This window comes from Trematomus bernacchii, unplaced genomic scaffold (genome assembly GCF_902827165.1).
Source record: "Trematomus bernacchii unplaced genomic scaffold, fTreBer1.1, whole genome shotgun sequence".
NCBI lineage: Eukaryota > Metazoa > Chordata > Actinopteri > Perciformes > Nototheniidae > Trematomus > Trematomus bernacchii.
The window spans coordinates 2,104,933-2,129,350 of record NW_022987581.1 but is presented as its reverse complement, the minus strand read 5'-3'; the positions used below and the strand labels follow the sequence as shown (position 1 = coordinate 2,129,350).

The 24,418-nt window shown below is 40.3% G+C and overlaps 1 protein-coding gene across 1 annotated transcript; it reads left to right on the top strand.

The window, feature by feature from the left end:
• The first annotated feature begins 2,080 nt into the window (after positions 1–2,080).
• On the top strand, positions 2,081–6,595 carry si:dkeyp-69e1.8 (uncharacterized protein LOC100001340 homolog). Its single transcript, XM_034127133.1, has 4 exons — positions 2,081–2,205; positions 3,732–3,880; positions 4,766–5,154; positions 5,990–6,595. The coding sequence occupies exons 1-4, from the start codon at positions 2,187–2,189 to the stop codon at positions 6,399–6,401; spliced, it is 969 nt and encodes a 322-aa protein (XP_033983024.1). The 5' UTR covers positions 2,081–2,186; the 3' UTR covers positions 6,402–6,595.
• Positions 6,596–24,418: the final 17,823 nt, after the last annotated feature.

Below are 24,418 nucleotides of genomic sequence, written 5' to 3'. Positions count from 1 at the left end.
TGTGTGTGCTGTGATGTGTGTGTGTGTTGTGTGTGTGGTGTGGTTGTGTTGTGTTGTGTGTGTGTGTGTGTGTTCGTGGTTGTCGTGTGCTCGTGTGTGTGTGTGTGTGTGTGTGTTGTGTTGCTGTGTGTGTGTGTGTGTGTGTGTGTGTGTGTGTGTGTGTGTGTGTGTGTGTGTGTGTCTAGGTAGGTAGGTATTTGATTTTTTTACTGAAATGTACAGGAGTGTGCGAGTCATTTGGTCATCATCAACATAATATATTTAGTTGTTCTTTTACCATGTAAAAAGTGCTGTTTTATACATTTGATATTTTACCGTGCATACAGCATTTAGACTTCGACAGCTCTGTAGAAAAGTGATAGAAATCATGTTTAGGTTGAACTGGTGAGGAACCGTAAGGCATTTAACAAAATGGAAACAATAAAACTGTTCCCAAATTCAGCTTCTGCTTTGATTTTGTATTAGACATACCGGCGGTAACACAACTTTGTTTCAGGCTGAAATACTTAAACAAGTTTCTAAATGTGATGCCACCTAACTTTGTTAAGACATCCATGGTGGACAGATGATGAATTATAATGGCTTTGGTGATCCGTTAGTGATCTTCATGTAGTGTTTCTGTCTGTGCCGGTCAACATGAAGGGGATGATTTCAATTTCCCAGACAAATAGAGGAATTTCTGGTTAATATTGACCCACTTGGGATAGATTTAGCTAAAATCACTAATGAGGACTTCACAGGCTCTAAAGGCTCAATCACTGTCCTGTCATGTGACAAGTGTTGCCTGATATAAGGTCTGCGGTCCTACAAAGGTACGTCATGACATATACAGTCTATGGTCATGACTCAGGTCTGTACTTGAGTAAAAGTAGAAGTACTCAGATCTTGTACTTGAGTAAAAGTAGAAGTACTCAGATCTTGTACTTGAGTAAAAGTAGAAGTACTCAGATCTTGTACTTCAGTAAAAGTAGAAGTACTCAGATCTTGTACTTGAGTAAAAGTAGAAGTACTCAGATCTTGTTCTTGAGTAAAAGTAGAAGTACTCAGATCTTGTTCTTGAGTAAAAGTATAAGTACTCAGATCTTGTACTTGAGTAAAAGTAGAAGTACTCAGATCTTGTACTTCAGTAAAAGTAGAAGTACTCAGATCTTGTTCTTGAGTAAAAGTATAAGTACTCAGATCTTGTACTTGAGTAAAAGTAGAAGTACCAGAGTGTAGGAATACTCTGTTACAGTAAAAGTCCTGCATTCAAAATGTTCCTCAAGTAAAAGTATAAAAGTATTCTCATCAAAATATAGTGAAAGTAGCGACAGTAAAAGTAGTCATTGTGCAGATTGGTCCATTTCAGAATAATATATATGATATGTTTTATAATGATTGATCATGAAAGTGTTCTCAAAGCTGGTAAAGGTGCAGCTCGTTTGAATGACTTTGTATACTGCAGGGTAGCTTGTGAATTTACTCCAGGTGGAACTAAAGTCTGATTTAACACTTGATTATATTTCACATCATTCATCCACATCTGTGAAGTAACTAAAGGGATTAAATACATGTAGTGGAGTAAAAGTACACCATTTAACTTTGAATTGAAGTGGAGTAAAAGTACACAGTACACAACTACTGAGAAATTATAAATACTCAAGTAAAGTATCTCAAGATGGTACATGAGTAAATGTACTTAGTTACTTCCCAACTCTGCCCACTGTGACTAAAACTCTTACGACTGTCTCTGTCATACTGGCAAAAAATATGCCTGCTTATTTGTATTAAACCATTATTTTGGGAGAGGATTAGGGCCACATTTTTGGGGATGTGACCAAAAGTACAAATATTGTTTTGAATTTTCTGAGATGAAAGTCAGAATTCTGCTATTTTCAGGAACATTTAAAAATGCAGGGTTTTTTTGGTGACTTTTGGTCACTTGTACGTACATAATGAATACATGTAGTTTTCAAAATAGACAAGTCTTCTAACGTTTGTCTTAATGCTACTCTTGAATATGCAAGGCTTTTTTAGGTTGTGTGCTGAAATGATAAGGAACTGTTAAGTCATTTTTAAACACCGGTCCCTCCCTGGTCCCCGACTCCCCGGGTTGAGCCTCCTCTCATCTGCCACGGATGCAGCTGCTGCGTTCAAGAACCAGGAAGTGTGATCCTCTGAATCAGCTGTAAACACGGAGGAGCAAGATGTCAACAGCTGCTGCAGGTAGGATGGGATGTGTTTTTATATTTATATTAAGGACTTTATTCTATCTGTGAGACAAAAAATAACTATAAGGATAAAAAGGTCGTGTTTGAGTTTAGAGACGACAGCTGCAAAGCGCGCTGCCTCTTCAAAAAAATTGAAATCGTTACAGTTTCATGACATATCATTTAAATCAACAACATGTATCTCTTAGCACAGGTGTAACTAAGTACATTTACTGAAGTTCTGTACTAATGGTTGAGGTTCTTGTACTTTACTTGAGTATTTCCATGTTAGTGTTTCCACTACAGTCCAGAGGTATAGTGTACTTTTACTCCACTACATGTATTGAATACCTTTAGTTACTTTACAGATGTGGATGAATGATGTGAAATCTAATCAAGTGTTAAATCAGACTTTAGTTCCACCTGGAGTAAATTCACAAGCTACCCTGCAGTATACAAAGTCATTCAAACTAGCTGCACCTTTACCAGCTTTGAGAACACTTGAATGATCAATCATTATAAAACATATCATATATATTATTCTGAAATGGACCAATCTGCACAATGACTACTTTTACTCTCGCTACTTTCACTATATTTTGATGATAATACTTTTATACTTTCACTTGAGTTACATTTTGAATGCAGGACTTTTACTGTAACAGAGTATTCCTACACTCTGGTACTTCAATATCTGAGTACTTCTACTTTTACTCAAGTACAAGATCTGAGTACTTCTACTTTTACTCAAGTACAAGATCTGAGTACTTCTACTTTTACTCAAGTACAAGATCTGAGTACTTCTTCCACCTCTGACACTATGTCACTAGTTACTTGTTCATGTTGTACAATTTAGCTGTCTTCTCTTCTCTGTTGTAGTAAAGAAAACATCCAAAACACACGTTTAAAGTTTATTATTTAAAGTATTTTTCACAATTTTTAAGTTTGAACACTTAATATACAATGTTTTCCATAATATTTGAATAAAATAATGCTACTTGATAAACAAAAGCGTCAAATATCTCCCCCAAAAATCCTGACAGGAGCTCCGATCACATTGAGTATTTTAAAAATGTACCATTGCTACTTCTACATAAGTATAACATCTGAGTACTTCTTCCAAGAATGCATATACAGTTATAAAGTACACAATGTTTTAGAAAAACTAACATACATTACTAAAGGAAAGCTGGCAGTTTTTGAAAATATCTGGGAGAGCTTCATAGAGTTTTTGAAAAAGAATGTTGGTAATTATCTATAAAACCAAAGACCGGGGTAACGGGAGGGAATAAGATTATAAAGTGTAGTAGCCCACGTCATAGTCTTTCAGATTTCTTTCAGATTGCTGTACTTTGTTATCCCTGTATCATCTGTATACTGACCTGTGTTTATTTACATGCCTATTCAGTTGATTGTACACTGTATCTGCCACCTAGACTGACCGTTGTATGTATATGTATTGTTTGTTATATTTGAAAACTTCAATTAAAGTATTGCAAAAACATTTTTTTTTTTTTAATAACGTTTTTTTTTTCCTATCAGAGTTGAGGCTGGTGGTGCTCGGGCGGGACGTAGCAGGAAGGAGATCAGCGGTCTGCTCCATCCTCGGCCTGCAAGACTCTGAGCAGGGCGCAGAAACCCCCGCCATCCAGGAGAGCAGCAAACACAGAGGAGAGGCTGCAGGAAGACAGGTACACACACACACACACACACACACACACACACACACACACACACACACACACGCACACTGCAAAGTAGACAAGTGGGAGGGAGACAAACACAACCATAGGATCAATTACGGTCTACTCTTTTTAAAGTTCACCTATTATGCAAAATCCACTTCTTCATGTCTCTTCTACATCAACATGTGTCCCCTCTTCTTCATGTCTCTTCTACATCAACATGTGTCCCCTCTTCTTCATGTCTCTTCTACATCAGCATGTGTCCCCTCTTCTTCACGTCTCTTCTACATCAACATGTGTCCCCTCTTCTTCATGTCTCTTCTTCATCAACATGTGTCCCCTCTGTGGAAAGAGACTCTGAAAGTTTCAGGAACAGAGATTCTCTCTCTTTTTGTCCTGATCCATTTATATAAAAACCTGTCTGAAAATGAGCTGATCAGATTTTGGCCACTTTATGATGTCATAACGATGTGTTGGCTTGTGTAACCATTAGCCAATCACCAACCAAGGTAACCCCCCCCCCCCCCCCCCCCTTATCACCTGAATCTGCTCCTAGAGCACCATTGTGTTCTTTTTAACCAAATGTCTCTCAGAGGGGCGTGGGGAGGGGCTCCTTATTTTCATCTAAAGTAACAGACAGAGAATCAGCACTTTGGAAACAGGGCTGAAACAGAGAGGATTATGGGATGCTGCAATGATCTGTTTGGTGTTTCAGCCAATCAGAGACAGGTTCTGGATATATCTGAGACCTGTGATATATTGATGAGAAACAGTATAATAGGGGATCTTTTAAGGGTCCGTTTGTATTGGGCCTGTAGAATCTGAATACCTTGTGCTCTCCTCTCTCCTCTCTCCTCTCTCCTCTCTCCTCTCTCCTCTCTCCTCTCTCAGGTGGAGGTTGTCTCCAGCGGGTCGTGGTTCGGATCCGGCTGCGACCCGGAGGAAAGACGGAGAAACATCTCTTCCTTTATCTCCCGCTCCTCCCCCGGGCCTCACGCCTTCCTGCTCTGCCTCTCCCTGAACCAGCCCTCTGAGGGGGAGGCGGTGGCGCTGCAGGTCCTGGATCAGCTGCTGGGCTCCTCTGCCATCAGAACCAGAACCTTCATCCTGTTCTCACACACCGAGGAGCTGCAGGAGGACGAGACGCTGGAGGAATATCTGCTCACCTGGCGCAAAGACCTGCTGCAGCTGGTGGAGAAATGTGGAGAGCGTTACCACACCTTAGAGAGAGGGGAGAGGGCTGTGGAGGAGCTGATGGAGAAGGTGGAGCAGGTGGTGAGGCAAGTCTATTTATACAGCACCTCTCAACACAAGGGTTTTCAAAGGGCTTTAGTGCAGCGGAAACACATTCATTTAACAGCATAGAGAATAAAATAAACATACAACAAGCTAATATAGAAAAACACAGGTATAAAAGTTATAGTGCATTTAAAAATGGCAGTTGCTAACAAGTGTCTGAATGAGACGACTAAATGTAACGCCCAACATTAGCCGCCTTTAGCTTAGCGCTGGTGACGTGAAGTCATGTGACTGTGCTATAGTTCCTTTATAGCCCAACATTAGCCACCTTTAGCTTAGCGGTGGTGACGTGAAGTCATGTGACCGTGCTGTAGTTCCTTTATAGCCCAACATTAGCCGCCTTTAGCTTAGCGGTGGTGACGTGAAGTCATGTGACCGTGCTGTAGTTCCTTTATAGCCCAACATTAGCCGCCTTTAGCTTAGCGGTGGTGACGTGAAGTCATGTGACCGTGCTATAGTTCCTTTATAGCCCAACATTAGCCACCTTTAGCTTAGCGGTGGTGACGTGAAGTCATGTGACCGTGCTGTAGTTCCTTTATAGCCCAACATTAGCCGCCTTTAGCTTAGCGGTGGTGACGTGAAGTCATGTGACCGTGCTGTAGTTCCTTTATAGCCCAACGTTAGCTTTTTATTTCTGGAAATTGCATTTACATTTTTAATTGTTTTGTAGTCTGACCCTGAAGTTAGCATTCCCTCTGTTCCCTCCTTAAAAAGGTGTTATTAAAAATTCATTTTCAGCCGACCTGCAGGTTTACAGTATATTGTTCCTTCAGATATATGGAGCATAATAACTGAACACTTCTTCTCCATGTTAAGTTCTGAGTCTGGGGAGAAGCACTTCAGCTGTGATCTGTACCGGGAGGCGGAGGAGAGGGTGAGGAGGAGGCAGGAGGAGATGGTGAAACAAAGGAAAGGAGACGAGGAAATCACAGAGGAAGACATGTTGTCGGTACGTGATGAGGCGGAGAGGAGCGCCGGGGACCTGGAGCTGGATGTAGACCACCTCTTCCCCTCTGAAGTCTCCCCCGATCCTCCCTCTTTCCTGTGGGGGCTGTGGGAGAAGCTGATAGGCTGGGTGAGGTGGCTGCCCACGGTGGTCCGCAGGGAGGCTCTGCTGGGGGCTCTGGTGAGGCTGTTTGTGGGGGGGCCGGTCGGGGGCATGGTGGGGGCCACGGTGGGGTCAGTGGCCACGGAGGTGGGCAGAAGGAGAACCCAGAAAACTAAATGAGAGGTAAACAGTGTTATTGAAGATGCACCTTAAAGTAGGGCTGTGCGATTATGGCAAAAATCATAATCACGATTATTTGGGTCAATAATTGATATCACGATTATTAAATACGATTATTCATTGACTTTGAAAAAATCCATTTATTGAACTTTAAAACAAATACAAATAATAATTTGAACAGTATCTTTTTAACTGTTGATTACCCTGAACGTATAATTCAACTGAAAAACCAATACAAAAATAAATAAATAAATGATACATTTAAATAAATAATATCAAAATAATAAATACCAATAAACAAGATCAACAAATATTTTGGAGCGCACTTCCCCAAGCTACTAAACATATATAAATATGATAAATACAAATAAATGAGACCAAAATTAATTAGATCAAATATGTTGCAGTGCACTGTCACAACCTAGCAAAGCAAAATAATCGTTTTTTTCGATTATGTTGTTTTCGTAATTGTGGCAGGCCAAAATCGTAATTGCGATTAAAATACGATTAATTGCACAGCCCTACCTGAAATTAATTCACTACAAACCAAAGTATTAGCGTGCTAGCAACTGTTACAATAGAGAGGCACAGGAATGAGTCCTACAGTAGAACCTGGAAATGAGTCAGTATGAGGTCTGTGGTTAACACAAGCTGAAGAGATTTTACGTTTTATTCTACGACATAAACTACATCAGTAAATACCCCACTGGTGGATTTAAAAATGGCGGTTGCTAACAAGTGTCTAAATGAGACGACTAAACTTCATCACGCCCACGGTAGCCGCCTTTAGCTTAGCGGTGGTGACGTGAAGTCATGTGACCGTGTTATAGTTCCTTTTTAGCCTAACGTAAGCTTTTTACTTAAAAAATCATAAAGTGGTGTTAATGTGTGGAGATGATCCTGCTGAACAAAACGTGTAAGAATCATATATGTTTGTTTGACACCAAATCCAATGGAGAAATCCAGTTGGCTTTTTGTGGAGGGAACCAGGGAGATGCTAACTTCTGGGTTAGACCTCCAACATTTTTGTAGTGCAAATATATTCTCCAGAAATAAAAAGCTAATGTTAGGCTATAAAGGAACTACAGCACGGTCACATGACTTCATGTCACCACCGCTAAGCTAAAGGTGGCTAATGTTTGGGCTATAAAGGAACTACAGCACGGTCACATGACTTCACGTCACCACCGCTAAGCTAAAGGCGGCTAATGTTGGGCTATAAAGGAACTACAGCACGGTCACATGACTTCAGGTCACCACCGCTAAGCTAAAGGCGGCTAATGTTGGGCTATAAATTAACTACAGCACGGTCACATGACTTCAGGTCACCACCGCTAAGCTAAAGGCGGCTAATGTTGGGCTATAAAGGAACTACAGCACGGTCACATGACTTCAGGTCACCACCGCTAAGCTAAAGGTGGCTAATGTTGGGCGTGATGGGGGGGTATTTACTGACGTGTTTTATGTTGTAGAAGACAACTTTAAAATCTCTTCAGCTTGTGTTAACCACAGACCTTATTTCAGGCTAACAACCAAAAACACATTCAGAAAACCACTGACTTCCATACGAGGGGACAGGTAGTTCTAAAATGCTGACTCATTTCCTGGTTTTAGGACTCATTCCTGCACCACTTTATAGTATTTATGCTTGCCCCACTGAGCACTACTATTTATGCTATATATTTCAGAACGGGTGCCACTCTGTCATAAAGCAGTTTTATCCGATTGCTTTATAAATGGTTAATAAATACTGCTTCATTAATAAGGACAATGTGTGGGTTGCCAGGTTGTGAAATAAACCCTTCAGCTAGTGAATATTTTCTTCCATCAAACTAAATTTGAGTTAGGTTAGTTATTCATCTTTGTTTTTACTTTATATTGTATATAAAGTATGTATAATATAATAATATAATATCATAATATATATATATGTATATTGTATATATAACAAATCTAATTTCTCTTTTTTTTAAATCTAAGAAACACGCCTTATTTTAAACCTTAATCCAAAAGCATTTTTTTGTTTAGGGAAATTCTCATAGTGAGTTAGGCCAGCCAAAACGTGTTTTCACAACTGGGCAACACACATATTGTCCTTATGGGAGCATTCATTATCAATCTGCCATCAAAGCGTTATCAGTAACTTGTTAATCATGCTTTTTAGAGAGTGGCACTGCACTTTGTAAAGATGCAATACTAAGAAACATCCACAAGGGGGCGATACTGACCTTTATACCAAAGAAGTTTTAAACGTGTGAACTGAGATAAACTTATTTACTGTTTACCAAGCAAATCAAAGCTGCTGTTTCGACTCAAGTTACATGTTGTGTGATGTTAAGGAGGTGGATGTCCCTCTCTCACCTATTCCTGCAACGATCAGCTGCTAAATACGTTGCTTTGTTCATGTTGAGGGTTATTTAAAGCAAGTTAAGGCCACACAAAACAAACAATGTGCTGAAAAACAAACAAACAATAAGCTAAAAACACAACAAAGCTTTTTGCTTTTTAGAGAGTGGACTGCAGGTTGTTGGAAACACTTTTGATTCAAGACACATCCACATAATGAAGACATTCACTATTATAACGTTTGAAATGTTTGAACTGCTCACCAAGTAAATAAAAGCTGCTGTTTTTGACAAAGTTTTGCCTCGAGTAAATTATTTTTCAGTGTTATGAAGAATTCTCTCTAACTTTAAGAGTTCGGCAAAGGCCATCTTCAAAGACTATTCTACTTATTCTTTAAAATTGATATTTAAATAAGCTCCAGAATGAATTAAGTGCATGTAGTTTACACGATAAGCATGCTACATAGACGTATCTGACTCTCTCCTCTTAACATATGGAATTACACATGGCACTCATTGGCACTTGCTGCGTAATGCAATAAATAACGTTGTAATGTATGAGTAAGCTGCAGGGGCCACCATGTTGTCCTGGAAAATCAGCTCTGGTTTCCCCGAGACTTGTTTTTCTTGATGTTTGGAAACTCGGGAAGATTAAAATGTATCGTAGCGTTTCATCGTGCTAGCCAAACCCGTTTTTTCCACTTTTGTATGCAACTGTGAGGGAACACAGTTACCTTTTGTATCCGAATCCGTCCTGTGTCACCTCCCCAAGTCCCCTCCGTACACATTGGAAGTTTAATGCTTTCACATTGATCTAATTGCATGATGGTCCTTAACTTCTAAAAGGAGATTAGATTTAAATATTCCTATTAAGTGCTTACCAAACATAAAAACAACAGCTGTTTTTGAGTAAAATGCTGGACTCTAGTTAGTCATTTTTCAATTATTCTGGAACTTAAAGGCAGCTTCAAGCACCATTGCACTTATTTCCTAAGATGCATTTTTGTGATACATTAAATATGCTGCAGTGGATACAGTTAGGAAGAGATTCATGAACTTATCTCCCTTTTACACAAAAGCAGGTTATTGCTTATCTAATTGCACAATTATACGATGCACTTTGGTAATGTGTTAAATAATCTGCAGAATGTTGTTTACATGCAGCGACACACATTTTTCGACACAAAATTGCTCCCGTAGTCACGTCTTAAATAACAGCTAAATAACATGAGTGCTGCATGAACTCTAAAGAACTGAAGGAGCCGTCTCTCCTCCTCAAACTAAGGCAGGTTATTGTTTCTTCATATAAGTAATTGCACAATGGCACTTATTTCCTAAGATGCATTTTTGTACTGCATTAAATGAGCTGCAGACTGAAGTGAGTGCATGTAGTGAACAAGCTGCAAACATGTGGAAGTGTCCTTGGGAAAGACACCTAACCCCAAATCACTCCTGTAGGCAAACTACGGAATTAAAGTGTATGTAAGTCACTTAGGAAAAAGCTTCAGCTCAATAACATGTTCAAAAGAATGTAAGAATGTAAGCGGCATGAACTCTGAGCACCAAGGCAGTTTAATCCTTTGACATACAGTATGTGTGTAATTGCATGACGGCACTTATGATGCATTCTTGTAAAGCGTTAAATATTCTGCAGACCCCAAATTGCTCGTGTAAGCATTCCTAAAATAACATCTAAATAACACGTTAAAAATATGTAAGAGGTTTCATGCAGAATGAAGTTTAAGGAATTTAAGGAGCCGTCTTTACCCCGGAAACAAAGGCAGTGTATTGCTTTGTCATACATGTAATTATACGATAGGACTTACTTATTTACTTTCTGCTACCAAGTCAATAAAAGCTGCTGTTTCTTTGTTGAATGCATTAAATATTCTACAGACTGAAGCGACTGCATGTAGTCGACAGGAGTCCCTGAAGTCAACGTGCAGCAAACATCTCAGTGTCCTCTCTCAAAGATACTTAACCCCAAATTGCTCGTGTAAGCATTTCTCAAATAACATCTAAGTAACATGTTAAAAATATGTAAGAGGTTTCATGCAGAATGAAGTCTTTACCTCTGAAACTAAGGCAGTGTATTGCTTTGACATGTAATTACACGATGGAATAAAAGCTGCTGTTTCTTTATTTAATGTATTAAATATTCTACAGTCTGAAGCGACTGCATGTAGTCGACAGGAGTCCTTGAAGTCAACGTGCAACAAACATCTCAGTGTCCTCTCTCAAAGATACTTAACCCCACATTTCTCGTGTAAGCATTTCTCAAATGACAGCTAAGTTACACGTTAAAAATATGTAAGAGGTTTCATGCAGAATGAAGATGGAGCCGTCTTTACCCCTGAAACAAAGGCAGTGTATTGCTTCGACATACATGTAATTACACGATGGAATAAAAGCTGCTGTTTCTTTATTTCATGTATTAAATATTCTGCAGACGGAAGCGAGTGCCTGTAGTCAACATCAGTTCCTGCTGCAGTTAGCAGACTCTCCTCGGCTCTCAGCGGCAGGTTATGGCTGCTTTGACATTGATGTAATTGATACTCTGCTAAAACCGTCAGTCATAACCCATCCTTACATCTCTCTCTGCCGGCGCTGCCTGGGGAACAGCGAGGCGTTTCCGAATGTGGGTGGTCCCGCCGGGTGGGAGAGAGAGAAGAGAGACACGGAGAGAGGGAGAGAATTAGCCCAGCTCTCATGTTTCCCAAAAAGCGAAAAAAAAAGGGGGGAGGGAGGGAGGGGAAGGACGCGAGAAAGAGAGAGTAAGTCAAAGGCAGAGAGAACAAGCCCTGCGACCACATCTGTCCTCCAGATGTGGCCTCCAACAGTTGTCTGAATCTGGCATAAAAAGCAGGTTTTAAAAGTGAAGGAAAATTGGTGCTAAACAGTTTTTTATTGTTAGGGATTACACACACACACACACACACACACACACACACACACACACACACACACACACACACGCACACGGCACAGACTGCAGGGTAGGAGCCCTCCTCTTTATGAAACCCCTTGAAGTTAATGTGTGTGAACGAACACCTGTCCAAATATTATTCAGTCTTAGCGGATACACACACACACACACACACACACACACACACACACACACACACACACACACACACACACACAGCGGATAAGATAGAGTTGGAGGGAAATTAATGAGAGTTTTCTTGGAGGGGGAATTTATTTCCTGGGATACAGAAGGAGGAAGATGAAGACCAGTTGTTTGTCATTGGTTCTTTTACTTGCCGCAAAATCTGGCTTCCATGATATGTTATAAAAGAGGACGTAGTATACTCATTTTCAGGTGTATGTAGTGTCTCTACTTTAAAGAGTCCTCTCCTGCTGATGTTCAGGTGTATATCGGTATGTAGTGTCTCTACTTTAAAGAGTCCTCTCCTGCTGATGTTCAGGTGTATATCAGTATGTAGTGTCTCTACTTTAAAGAGTCCTCTCCTGCTGATGTTCAGGTGTATATCAGTATGTAGTGTCTCTACTTTAAAGAGTCCTCTGCTGCTGATGTTCAGGTGCATATCAGTATGTAGTGTCGCTACTTTAAAGAGTCCTCTCCTGCTGATGGTCAGGTGTATATCAGTATGTAGTGTCTCTACTTTAAAGAGTCCTCTCCTGCTGATGTTCAGGTGTATATCAGTATGTAGTGTCTCTACTTTAAAGAGTTCTCTCCTGCTGATGTTCAGGTGTATATCAGTATGTAGTGTCTCTACTTTAAAGAGTCCTCTCCTGCTGATGTTCAGGTGTATATCAGTATGTAGTGTCTCTACTTTAAAGAGTCCTCTCCTGCTGATGTTCAGGTGTATATCGGTATGTAGTGTCTCTACTTTAAAGAGTCCTCTCCTGCTGATGTTCAGGTGTATATCAGTATGTAGTGTCTCTACTTTAAAGAGTCCTCTGCTGCTGATGTTCAGGTGCATATCAGTATGTAGTGTCTCTACTTTAAAGAGTCCTCTGCTGCTGATGTTCAGGTGCATATCAGTATGTAGTGTCTCTACTTTAAAGAGTCCTCTCCTGCTGATGGTCCGGTTGTATATCAGTATGTAGTGTCTCTACTTTAAAGAGTCCTCTCCTGCTGATGTTCAGGTGTATATCAGTATGTAGTGTCTCTACTTTAAAGAGTTCTCTCCTGCTGATGTTCAGGTGTATATCAGTATGTAGTGTCTCTACTTTAAAGAGTCCTCTCCTGCTGATGTTCAGGTGTATATCAGTATGTAGTGTCTCTACTTTAAAGAGTCCTCTCCTGCTGATGTTCAGGTGTATATCGGTATGTAGTGTCTCTACTTTAAAGAGTCCTCTCCTGCTGATGTTCAGGTGTATATCAGTATGTAGTGTCTCTACTTTAAAGAGTCCTCTCCTGCTGATGTTCAGGTGTATATCAGTATGTAGTGTCTCTACTTTAAAGAGTCCTCTCCTGCTGATGTTCAGGTGTATATCAGTATGTAGTGTCTCTACTTTAAAGAGTCCTCTGCTGCTGATGTTCAGGTGCATATCAGTATGTAGTGTCTCTACTTTAAAGAGTCCTCTCCTGCTGATGGTCAGGTGTATATCAGTATGTAGTGTCTCTACTTTAAAGAGTCCTCTCCTGCTGATGTTCAGGTGTATATCAGTATGTAGTGTCTCTACTTTAAAGAGTCCTCTCCTGCTGATGTTCAGGTGTATATCAGTATGTAGTGTCTCTACTTTAAAGAGTCCTCCTCCTGCTGATGTTCAGGTGTATATCATTATGTAGTGTCTCTACTTTAAAAAGTCCTCTCCTGCTGAGTTCAGGTGTATATCAGTATGTAGTGTCTCTACTTAAAGAGTCCTCTCCTGCTGATGTTCAGGTGTATATCAGTATGTGTGTCTCTACTTTAAAGAGTCCTCTCCTGCTGATGTTCAGGTGTATATCAGTATGTAGTGTCTCTACTTTAAAGAGTCCTCCTCCTGCTGATGTCAGGTGTATATCAGTATGTAGTGTCTCTACTTTAAAGAGTCCCTCTCCTGCTGATGTTCAGGTGTATATCAGTATGTAGTGCCTCTACTTTAAAGAGTCCTCTCCTGCTGATGTTCAGGTGTATAATCAGTATGTATGTCTACTAGAGTCTCTAGTCAGGTATCGTAGTGTCCCTACTTTAAAGAAGTCCTCTCCTGCTGATGTCAGGTGTATATCAGTATGTAGTGTCTCTACTTTAAAGAGTCCTCTCCTTCTGATGTTCAGGTGTATATCAGTATTACGTGTCTCTACTTTAAAGATTCCTCTCTGCTGATGTTCAGGTGTATATCAGGTATGTAGTTGTCTCTACTTTTAAAGAGTCCCTCTCCTGCTGATGTTCAGGTTGTATATCAGTATGTAGTGTCTCTACTTTAAGAGTCCTCTCCTGCTGATGTTTCAGGTGTATATCAGTATGTAGTTGTCTCTACTTTTAAAGAGTCCTCTCCTGCTGCATGTTCAGGTGTATATCAGTATGTATTTTCTCTATTCAGTTTATGTAGTAGTGTCTCTACTTTTAAAAGTCCTCTCCTGCTGATGTTCAGGTGTATATCAGTATGTAGTGTCTCTACTTTAAGAGTCCTCTCCTGCTGATGTTCAGGTTGTATATCAGTATGTAGGTGTCTCTACTTTAAAGAGTCCTCTCCTGCTGATGTTCAGGTGGTATATCAGGTATTAGTGGTCTCTACTTTAAAGAGTCCTCCTCCTGCTGATGTTCAGGTGTATATCAGATGTAGTTGTCTCTACTTTAAAGAGTCCTCTCCTGCTGATGTTCAGGTGTATATCAGTATGTAGTGCTCTCTACTTTAAAGAGTCCTCCTCCTGCTGATGTTCAGGTGTATATCAGTTATGTAGTGTCTCTACTTTAAAGAGTCCTCTCCTGCTGATGTTTCAGGTTATATCAGTATGTAGTGTCTCTACTTAAAGAGTCTCTCCTGCTGATGTTCAGGTGTATATCAGTATGTAGTGGCTCTACTTTAAAGAGTCCTCTCCTGCTGATGTTCAGGGTGTATATACAGTATGTAGTGTCCTCTACTTTAAAGAGTCCTCATCCTGCTGATGTTCAGGGGTGTATAGCAGTAATGTAGTGGTCTCTACTTTAAAGAAGTCCCTCTCCTGCTGATGTTCAGGGTGTATATCAGTATGTAGTGTCTCTACTTTAAAGAGGTCCTCTCCTGCTGATGTTCAGGTGTATATCAGTATGTAGTGTCTCTACTTTAAAAGTCCTCTCCTGCTTGATGTTCAGGTGTATATCAGTATGTATGTCTCTACTTTAAAGAGTCCTCTCCTGCTGATGTTCAGGTGTATATCAGTATGTGTGTCCTCTACTTTAAAGAGTCCTCTCCTGCTGATGTTCAGGGTTATAATCAGTATGTAGTGTCTCTACTTTAAAGAGTCCTCTCCTGCTGATGTTCAGGTGTATATCAGTATGTAGTGTCTCTACTTTAAAGAGTCCTCTCCTGCTGATGTTCAGGTGTATATCAGTATGTAGTGTCTCTACTTAAAGAGTCCTCTCCTGCTGATGTTCAGGTGTATATCAGTATGTAGTGTCTCTACTTTAAAGAGTCCTCTCCTGCTGATGTTCAGGTGTATATCAGTATGTTAGTGTCTCTACTTTAAAGAGTCCTCTCCTGCTGATGTTCAGGTGTATATCAGTATGTAGTGATCTCTTCTACTTTAAAGAGTCCTCTCCTGCTGATGTTCAGGTGTATATCAGTAGTAGTGGTCTCTACTTTAAAGAGTCCTCTCCTGCTGATGTTCAGGTGTATATCAGTATGTAGTGTCTCTACTTTAAAGAGTCCTCTCCTGCTGATGTTCAGGTGTAATTCAGTTGTAGTTGTCTCTACTTAAAGAGTCACCTCTCCTGCTGATGTTCGGTGCATATCAGTATGTAGTGTCTCTACTTTAAAGAGTCCTCTCCTGCTGATGGTTCAGGTGTATATCGTATGTAGTGTCCTCTACTTTAAAGAGAGCCCTCCTGCTGATGTTCAGGTGTATATCAGTATGTAGTGTCTCTACTTTAAAGAGTCCTCTCCTGCTGATGTTCAGGTGTATATCAGTATGTAGTGTCTCTACTTTAAAGAGTCCTCTCCTGCTGATGTTCAGGTGTATATCAGTATGTAGTGTCTCTACTTTAAAAAGTCCTCTCCTGCTGATGTTCAGGGTGTATATCAGTATGTAGTGTCTCTACTTAAAAGAGTCCCTCCTCCTGCTGATGTTCAGGTGTATATCATATGTTAGTGTCTCTACTATTAAAGAGTCCTCTCCTGCTGATGTTCAGCTGTTATATCAGTATGTAGTGTCTCTACTTTAAAGAGTCCTCTCCTGCTGATGTTCAGGTGTATTCAGTATGTAGTGTCCTCTACTTTAAAGAGTCCTCTCCTGCTGATGTTCAGGTGTTTTTGATTATATCAGTATGTAGTGTTTTGTCTTCTACTTTTAAAAGTCCTCTCCTGCTGAACTGTTCAGGTTTGATTGTTATCAGTATGTAGTTGTCTCTACTTTAAGAGTCCTTCTCCTGCTGATGTTCAGGTGTATATCAGTATGTAGTGTCTCTACTTTAAAGAGTCCTCTCCTGCTGATGTTCAGGTGCTATATCAGTATGTAGTGTCTCTACTTTAAAGAAGTCCTCTCCTGCTGATGTTCAGGTGTATATCAGTATGTAGTGTCTCTACTTTAAAGAGTCCTCTCCTGTCTGATGTTCAGGTGTATATCAGTATGTAGTGCTGTCTCTACTTTAAAGAGTCCTCTCCTGCTGATGTTCAGGTGTATAATCAGTATGTAGTGTCTCTACTTTAAAGAGTCCTCTCCTGCTGATGTTCAGGTGTATATCAGTATTAGTGTCTCTACTTTTAAAAGATTCCTCTCCTGCTGATGTTCAGGGTATATCAGTATTGTAGTGCTCTACTTTTAAAGAGTCCTCTCCTGCTGATGTTCAGGTGTATATCAGTATGTAGTGTCTCTACTTTAAAGGTCCTCTCCTGCTGATGTTCAGGTGTAATCAGTATGTAGTGTCCTTACTTTAAAGAGTCCTCTCCTGCTGATGTTCAGAGGTGTATATCAGTATGCCATGTGTCCTCTACTTTAAAGAGTCCTCTCCTGCTGATGTTCAGGTGTATATCAGTATGTAGTGTCTCTACTTTAAAGAGTCCTCTGCTGCTGATGTTCAGGTGCATATCAGTATGTAGTGTCTCTACTTAAAGAGTCCTCTCCTGCTGATGGTCAGGTGTATATCAGTATGTAGTGTCTCTACTTTAAAGAGTCTCTCCTGCTGATGTTCAGGTGTATATCAGTATGTAGTGGTCTCTACTTAAAGAGTCCTCTCCTGCTGATGTTCAGGGGTATATCAGTATGTATGTGTCTCTACTTTAAGAGTCCTCTCCTGCTGATGTTCAGGTGTATATCAGTATGTAGTGTCTCTACTTTAAAAGTCCTCTCCTGCTGATGTTCAGGTGTATATCAGTATGTAGTGTCTCTACTTTAAAGAGTCCTCTCCTGCTGATGTTCAGGTGTATATCAGTATGTAGTGTCTCTACTTTAAAGAGTCCTCTCCTGCTGATGTTCAGGTGTATATCAGTGTAGTGTCTCTACTTTAAAGAGTCCTCTCCTGCTGATGTTCAGGTGTATATCAGTATGTAGTGTCTCTACTTTAAAGAGTCCTCTCCTGCTGATGTTCAGGTGTATATCAGTATGTAGTGTCTCTACTTTAAAGAGTCCTCTCCTGCTGATGTTCAGGTGTATATCAGTATGTAGTGTCTCTACTTTAAAAGTCCTCTCCTGCTGATGTTCAGGTGTATATCAGTATGTAGTGTCTCTACTTTAAAGAGTCCTCTCCTGCTGATGTTCAGGTGTATATCAGTATGTAGTGTCTCTACTTTAAAGAGTCCTCTCCTGCTGATGTTCAGGTGTATATCAGTATGTAGTGCCTCTACTTTAAAGAGTCCTCTCCTGCTGATGTTCGGTGTACCCTCATTCAGTACTGTAGTGGTCTCTACTTTAGAAGAGTGCCTCTTCCTGGTCCTGAATGTTCAGGTGTATATCAGTATGTAGGTCTCTACTTTAAAGAGTCCTCTCCTGCTGATGTTCAGGTTTTTGTATATCATATGTAGCTGTCTCTACTTTAAAGACGTCCTCTCCTGCTGATGTTAAGTTGTATATCAGCTATGTAGGTGTCTTCTACTTTAACGAGTCCTTCTCCTGCTGAGTTCCGGTTGCAGGTTTGGTATATCAGTATGTAGTGTCTCTACTTTAAGGAGTCCTCTCCTGCTGATGTTCAGGTGTTTCAGGTGTGTATATCAGTTATGTAGGTGTCTCTACTTTAAAGAGTCCTCTCCTGCTGATGTTCAGGTGTATATCAGTATGTTAGTGTCTCTCTCTTTAAAGAGTCCTCATCATGCTGATGTTCAGGTTGTATATCAGTATGTAGTCGGTCTCTACTTTAAGTAAGAGTCCTCTCCTGCTGTATGTTCAGGGTGCTATATCAGTATGTTGTAGTTGTCTCTCACTTTTAAGAGTCCTCTTCATGCTGATGGTTCAGGTGCTATATCAGTATGTAGTGTCTCTACTTAAAGAGTCCCTCTCCTGCTGATGTTCAGGTGTATATCAGTACTTGTAGTGTCCTCTACTTTAAAGAGTCCTCTCCTGTGATGTTCAGGTGTATATCAGTATGTAGTGTCTCTACTTTAAAGAGTCCTCTCCTGCTGATGTTCAGGTTGTATATCAGTAATTGTAGTGTCTCTACTTTAAACAAAGTCCTTTCTCCTGCTGATGTTCAGGTGTTATATCAGTATGTAGTGTCTCTACTTTTAATAGAGTCCCTTCTCCTGACTGATGTTCAGGTGGTATATCAGTTATGTAGTGTCTCTACATTTAAAGAGTTCCTTCTCCTGCTGATGTTCAGGTTGTATATCAGTATTGTAGTGTCTCATACTTTTTTAAGAGTCCTCTCCTGCTGATGTCCGGTTGTTTGTATTATCCAGTATGTAGTGTCTCTACTTTAAAGAGTCCTCTCCTGCCTGATGAGTTCAGGTGTATATCAGTATTGTAGTGCCTCTACTTTAAAGAGTCCCCTCCTGCTGATGTTTTCCAGGTGTATATCAGTATCGTAGTGTCTCTACTTTAAGAGTCCTCTCGCTATGATTCAGGTGTATATCCAGTATGTAGTGTCTCTACTTTAAGAGTCCAGTTCTCCTGCTGATTGTTCACGGTGTATATCAGTTCTGTAGGTGCTCTCTACTTTAAGAGTTCCTCTCCTGCCTGATGTTCAGGTGTTATATCAGTATTGTAAGTTGTCTTCTACTTTAAAACGTCCTTCTCCTGCTGATCGTTCCCCAGGTGGTATATCAGTATGTAGTGTCTCTACTTTAAGAGGTCCTCTCCTGCTGATGTTTCAGGTGTATATCAGTATGTAGGTCTCTACTGGGACATGTCTCCATGCTTCAATGTTCAAAAAGCTCTTTATTTTTCTCATGTGCTGCAGCACCTCTTTTCACCCTCTGTCTGAAACCAGAGCCCAGTCTGCTTTGATGTGATTGGTCAACCGCTTAGAGATGTCCCGCCCCTTAGCCTATCACGTACAATGTGTTGAAGCGCAAGAAGCACGAGTGTTATATAGTGATGTCACTATGTCCATGAAGTAAACAAAGGAGTCCAATGGATTGTTCAGGCAAGGGGGAACAGGGATTTTAGCATTTGCAGACCATTTACATGCACTGAAAACCTGCATGATCCAAATATAAATCTAGATATTAGTCAGTCTCATCAGATGCACACACACACACACACACACACACACACACACACACACACACACACACACACACACACACACACACACACACACACACACACACACACACACAAAGGAAGACAATTTGTCGGGTCAAAATCAGTTCGGTTATGTTTTTATTAATTTATTAATTCATTTGGATTTATTCTTATTTTTTCCTCTGTTTTTTTATTTGGTCAGGTCAAAATCAGATATTACAGACAAGTTGTTTTTAATTTATTAGCTTTTATTATTATTATTATTATTATTATTATTATTATTATTATTATTATTATTATTATTATTATTATTATTATTATTTATTTGTATTTTGAATTTTAACCACATTTTCTTCAAATGCAAAAAAAAACAAAAAGATTCAGGCAGATCTTCAGGGGACACAAAGTGGACGCAGCGTGTGTGTGTGTGTGTATGTGTGTGTTCTTGTGTGTGTGAGAGGAACTCTGAACACACACATGGACTCAGCGCTGAGCCGTCATTAACACTCAGCTGTAGCTCTGATGTTGCTCTGAGACCCCGTCGGACCCTCACAGGGTTGCAGAGACTCAGACCTGAATATTGTGTTATCATCGCCCCGTGGAAACCACCAGAAACCAATGGAAAATAAACAGGATGACACACTCTTTCCTGAACGGCACACACACGCTCGCTGCTGGTTAACACACACACACACACACACACACACACACACACACACACACACACGCACGACACTCTATTTTTAAACACTGCACACTGTTTCACTCAGGAGACAGAATAACTATATATTTTTTACAATGTTCTACTGACTCTGAAAACTTCTTACACAAAACCCAGAAAAAATAACACAAAAATATCTTCTATATTAAAAAAGAATCATATAAAAATTAAAGTTATTTAAAATAATGTATAAAAGTAAAATGTATATGGTCCATGTTTTATTAATGTTATATTCTAAATAGTACAAAACCCCCTAGATCTATTTAATTTAATACCAACATTCTTTTTTTTATTGAAATGTATTTAAATAACTTTTTTTTTTGGAGGAAATTGTTCAACTTTGATTAATTATATATTTGAATAATTTCTAAAACCTTATTTAAAAAATGTAAAACCAAGATTATTTATGATATAACATTAGATATAATTTATTGATCCCATTTTGGATTAAAAAAATTAATTGAGTTATTCAATTAAATTCAACAATTAAATTCTTGTTTGTTTGTTTTTTAAATAAGAATAATTATTACCACAGGATGTCCGTTATATATAGTATTTTATTTAAAACATTGTAAATGTTTCTTAAAATGAAGCAGCCTAATTTTACATTCAGAAAAACAACAAATAGCAACGTGTGTGTGTGTGTGTGTGTGTGTGTGTGTGTGTGTGTGTGTGTGTGTGTGTGTGTGTGTGTGTGTGTGTGTGTGTGTGTGTGTGTGTGTGTGTGTGTGTGTGTGTGTGTGTGTGTGTGTGTGTGTGTGTGTGTGTGTGTGTGTGTGTGTGTGTGTGTGTGCGCGTGCGTGTGTGTGGCTACGATTGTTTGTAAAGGAATGCCTTCTCCATCCGACTGTGAGCGCGCGTGTGTGTGTGTCTTGGTCATCTTGTTGCATGAATCCATGTCGGACACACACACACACACACACACACCAACGTTGATTCATGCAACAAGATGACCGAGATATAACAGAAAACTAATTATATTCACATCATGTTGAGTTGTATTAATGAAATGTAATTACGTCTCATTGAGAAATTGACTAAATGTGTGGTAGACACAGAATATGAAATCCTTACATTTTAAAGCAGTGGTTTCCAAGCGTACATTAAAGTACCTCATAATACAACTGAGAGTATTACATTCAATAAGTCAACATTACATTTTCAGAGTATTTCCATATCTGATATAAAATAAACGCACGTGTCGAGTGTGTAGGCATGTAGAGCCTGGTAGCTGGTGTAGAAAATGGAAAAAACTCACGGAAAACCTCATAAAATAGTACCTCAACATTATAAAGTAAAAGTATCAAATCAAATCAAATCAAGGTTTATTTATAAAGCACATTTAAAAGCGATTTTTGGTCGGGCCAAAGTGCTGTACATGTAATAACTACAATCACATAAAAACACATTTCTATAATCACAATAAAAGACAATAAATTACAACAGATATTTAAAAAAAAAAAAAACACAGGGAAAAGTCAGGAGTCGTGCTCCGCTCTGACTAGAAGGCCAGGGAGAAGAAGTGTGTCTTAAGAGTAGATTTAAAAACCCCTAGGGTCTGGGCCGACCTCACATGGAGGGGCAGAGTGTTCCAGAGCCTCAGGCCAGCTGCTGCGAAGGCTCGGTGCCCTCGGGTTTTGAGCCTGGTCTTGGGCACTATCAGCAACAGCTGGTCAGCAGACCTTAAAGCTCTTGTTGGGGTGTAGCGCTGGAGGAGTTCAGCTATATAGGCCGGAGCCAGCCCATTTAGGGCTTTAAAAACAAATACAAGGATTTTAAAATCAATTCTGAACCGAACTGGAAGCCAGTGCAGTGAGGCCAGAATTGGGGTGATGTGGTCACGCTTTTTGTGGCCAGTGAGTAGACGTGCAGCTGCGTTCTGGACTAGCTGCAGGCGTTTAATTGACGCCTGGTCCATACCCACGTACAGAGCGTTGCAGTAGTCCAACCTCGAGGTAACAAAGGCATTAATAACCCTTTCCAGGTCCTCAAACGATAAAAACGACTTGGTCTTGGCCAATAGTCGTATTTAAAAAAAGCAGGTTTTGACTACGGTGCTGACCTGCTTATCGAATTTAAAAGCGTTATTGAAGGTCACTCCAAGGTTCGTGACAGAGGGGAGGATATTATTTTTGAGGGAGCCCAGAATGTCAACCTGGGAGGCTAGAGGTTGGGGTCCAAAAAAGATAACCTCAGTCTTGCTCTCATTGAGGTTGAGGAAATTTTGGCTCAGCCAGGATTTGATCTCTGCTAAGCAGTCCATCGATAGCTGTAATGAGTTTACATTTGAATTGAGTGGCAGATAGATCTGTACATTGTCGGCGTAGCAGTGGAAGGGGATGTTGTGTTTTGTGAGAATTGAACCTAGGGGCAGTATGTACAGTAGAAAAAGGATGGGGCCCAAAATCGAGCCTTGGGGAACCCCACAGGTAAGAGGGGCTATGGCTGAGGAGAAGGCACCTAGCTGCACTGAGAAGCTACGGTCTGTCAGGTATAAAGTACAATACTCGAGTAAAAGTACTTAGTTACTTTACTTTACTCTGACAGGACGTGTCTCCTCCACAGAAAACAATGTGTCAGGACACACAGGGAAGAAGCCCCCAGACAACATGGAGACAAAAATCACACACAGCTGCTGAGGTTAACACACACACACACACACACACACACACACACACACACACACACACACACACACACACACACACCCACACACACACACACACAGTGTTTACTCTTGTAACAGTTGTCATACGGGTTCAATCTTGAGACATACATTTAGTTAAAAGTTTATACATTTCATTCAAACTCTTAATCTGAAAAGTAAGAAAGGTAAGCTGTCGGATAAATGTGGTGGAGTAGAAGGATGAAGTAGAAGTCAATGAAACTACTTAAGGAAAGAACAAGTAACTCGGAAAAGAGGAAGAACGAAGAGAAGATGAAGAAGAAGAAAAAAACAAAGATGAAAGAAAGGCGCAGAAGAAGAGGAAGAACGAGAAGGGGAACGAGGAGAGGAAGAAGAGTGAACTGTGAGGTCTGGTTCAGGTTTGCTCGCCCTGCCGTCATCTGTCTGCTCCGAGGGGAATATGGCCGCCACATTTGTGTCATTTATTTTAACTCTTACAACCCGAACACACGTCCTGACACTTGGATGCTATAAAAAGGAATCTCAGCTAAACTAAAACCCCATGACGACATGTCAGAAGATCTGAAATGAGTTCCAGTTAGACTCCGCTCTCTGCCAAGAGACTGACGGACAGCGAGGAGGAGGTCGAGGACTCGTGTGTCTAACAGGCGGGCGGATTAGCCTTCTGTGGGCCGACAAGATGGCAGGAAGGGGAAGACGTTATATTATCAGTATGAGGAAGAACAGGGAGAAGAAGAAGAAGAGGAAGAAGACTCTTGAAAACAAAAAAACCCAGATTTTACACCGTTATTCCAAAGTTATGGGCCGCCAAGAGCGTGCACTCTAGCGTTTTCCTTAAGCCCCACCCCCTTTGTTAAAGCCCCGCCCCATAACCGTTAGCCTAAGTTCCAATCAACTGAGGCGAAGAAGAAGAATGTCTATGGATGTTCAGTGGGGCATAAAAACAAAAGGCCTGGACTCTCGAGAACAAAAAAACCCCTGAATCTTCTGGCTTTTTCCCGCTTTTTTTTTGTGTGACCCCAAGATCATGCACTCTAGCGTTTTCCGTAAGCCCCGCCTCCATCAATAAGCCCCGCCTCCACCATTCAGCCCCGCCCATTTCGTCTTAGCCCATCCCCTCGTCACGACACGTTTCGGCTTATTCAAATGAATACTGGAAGTTAAACAACTCTATTCAAGTGTTAGTTCCAGGTAATTATATACGCTGATTTACAGACGTCTCTTCCCCAAAGTAAGTTCATCTGGACTTTTGGGCCCAAATGGTCACAAACTGATACCGTTTTGCACCTTACCAAATGTTGCTTCATCGCCCGGCACTTGGGCGCTTGGGTTAGGTCAGGGGTGTCAAACTCAATTTCATTGCGGGCCACATTCGCATAAAGCTTGCACTCAAAGGGCTGGTTGTAACTATATAAATATATAATAAATATATAAAATAATGTATTATATTACATTATTGCCTCTGAATTGGATTATTATCGGATAGGATAATAACTTAGTAATTAACTACGTCTGAAAGCAGAAGTCCAGGGCAAATAA

Coding starts and splice junctions, on each gene's coding strand:
- si:dkeyp-69e1.8 (XM_034127133.1), top strand. Junction 3,881..4,765: donor GAGAGGCTGCAGGAAGACAG/GTACACACACAC, acceptor CTCCTCTCTCAG/GTGGAGGTTGTCTCCAGCGG. Junction 5,155..5,989: donor AAGGTGGAGCAGGTGGTGAG/GCAAGTCTATTT, acceptor CTCCATGTTAAG/TTCTGAGTCTGGGGAGAAGC.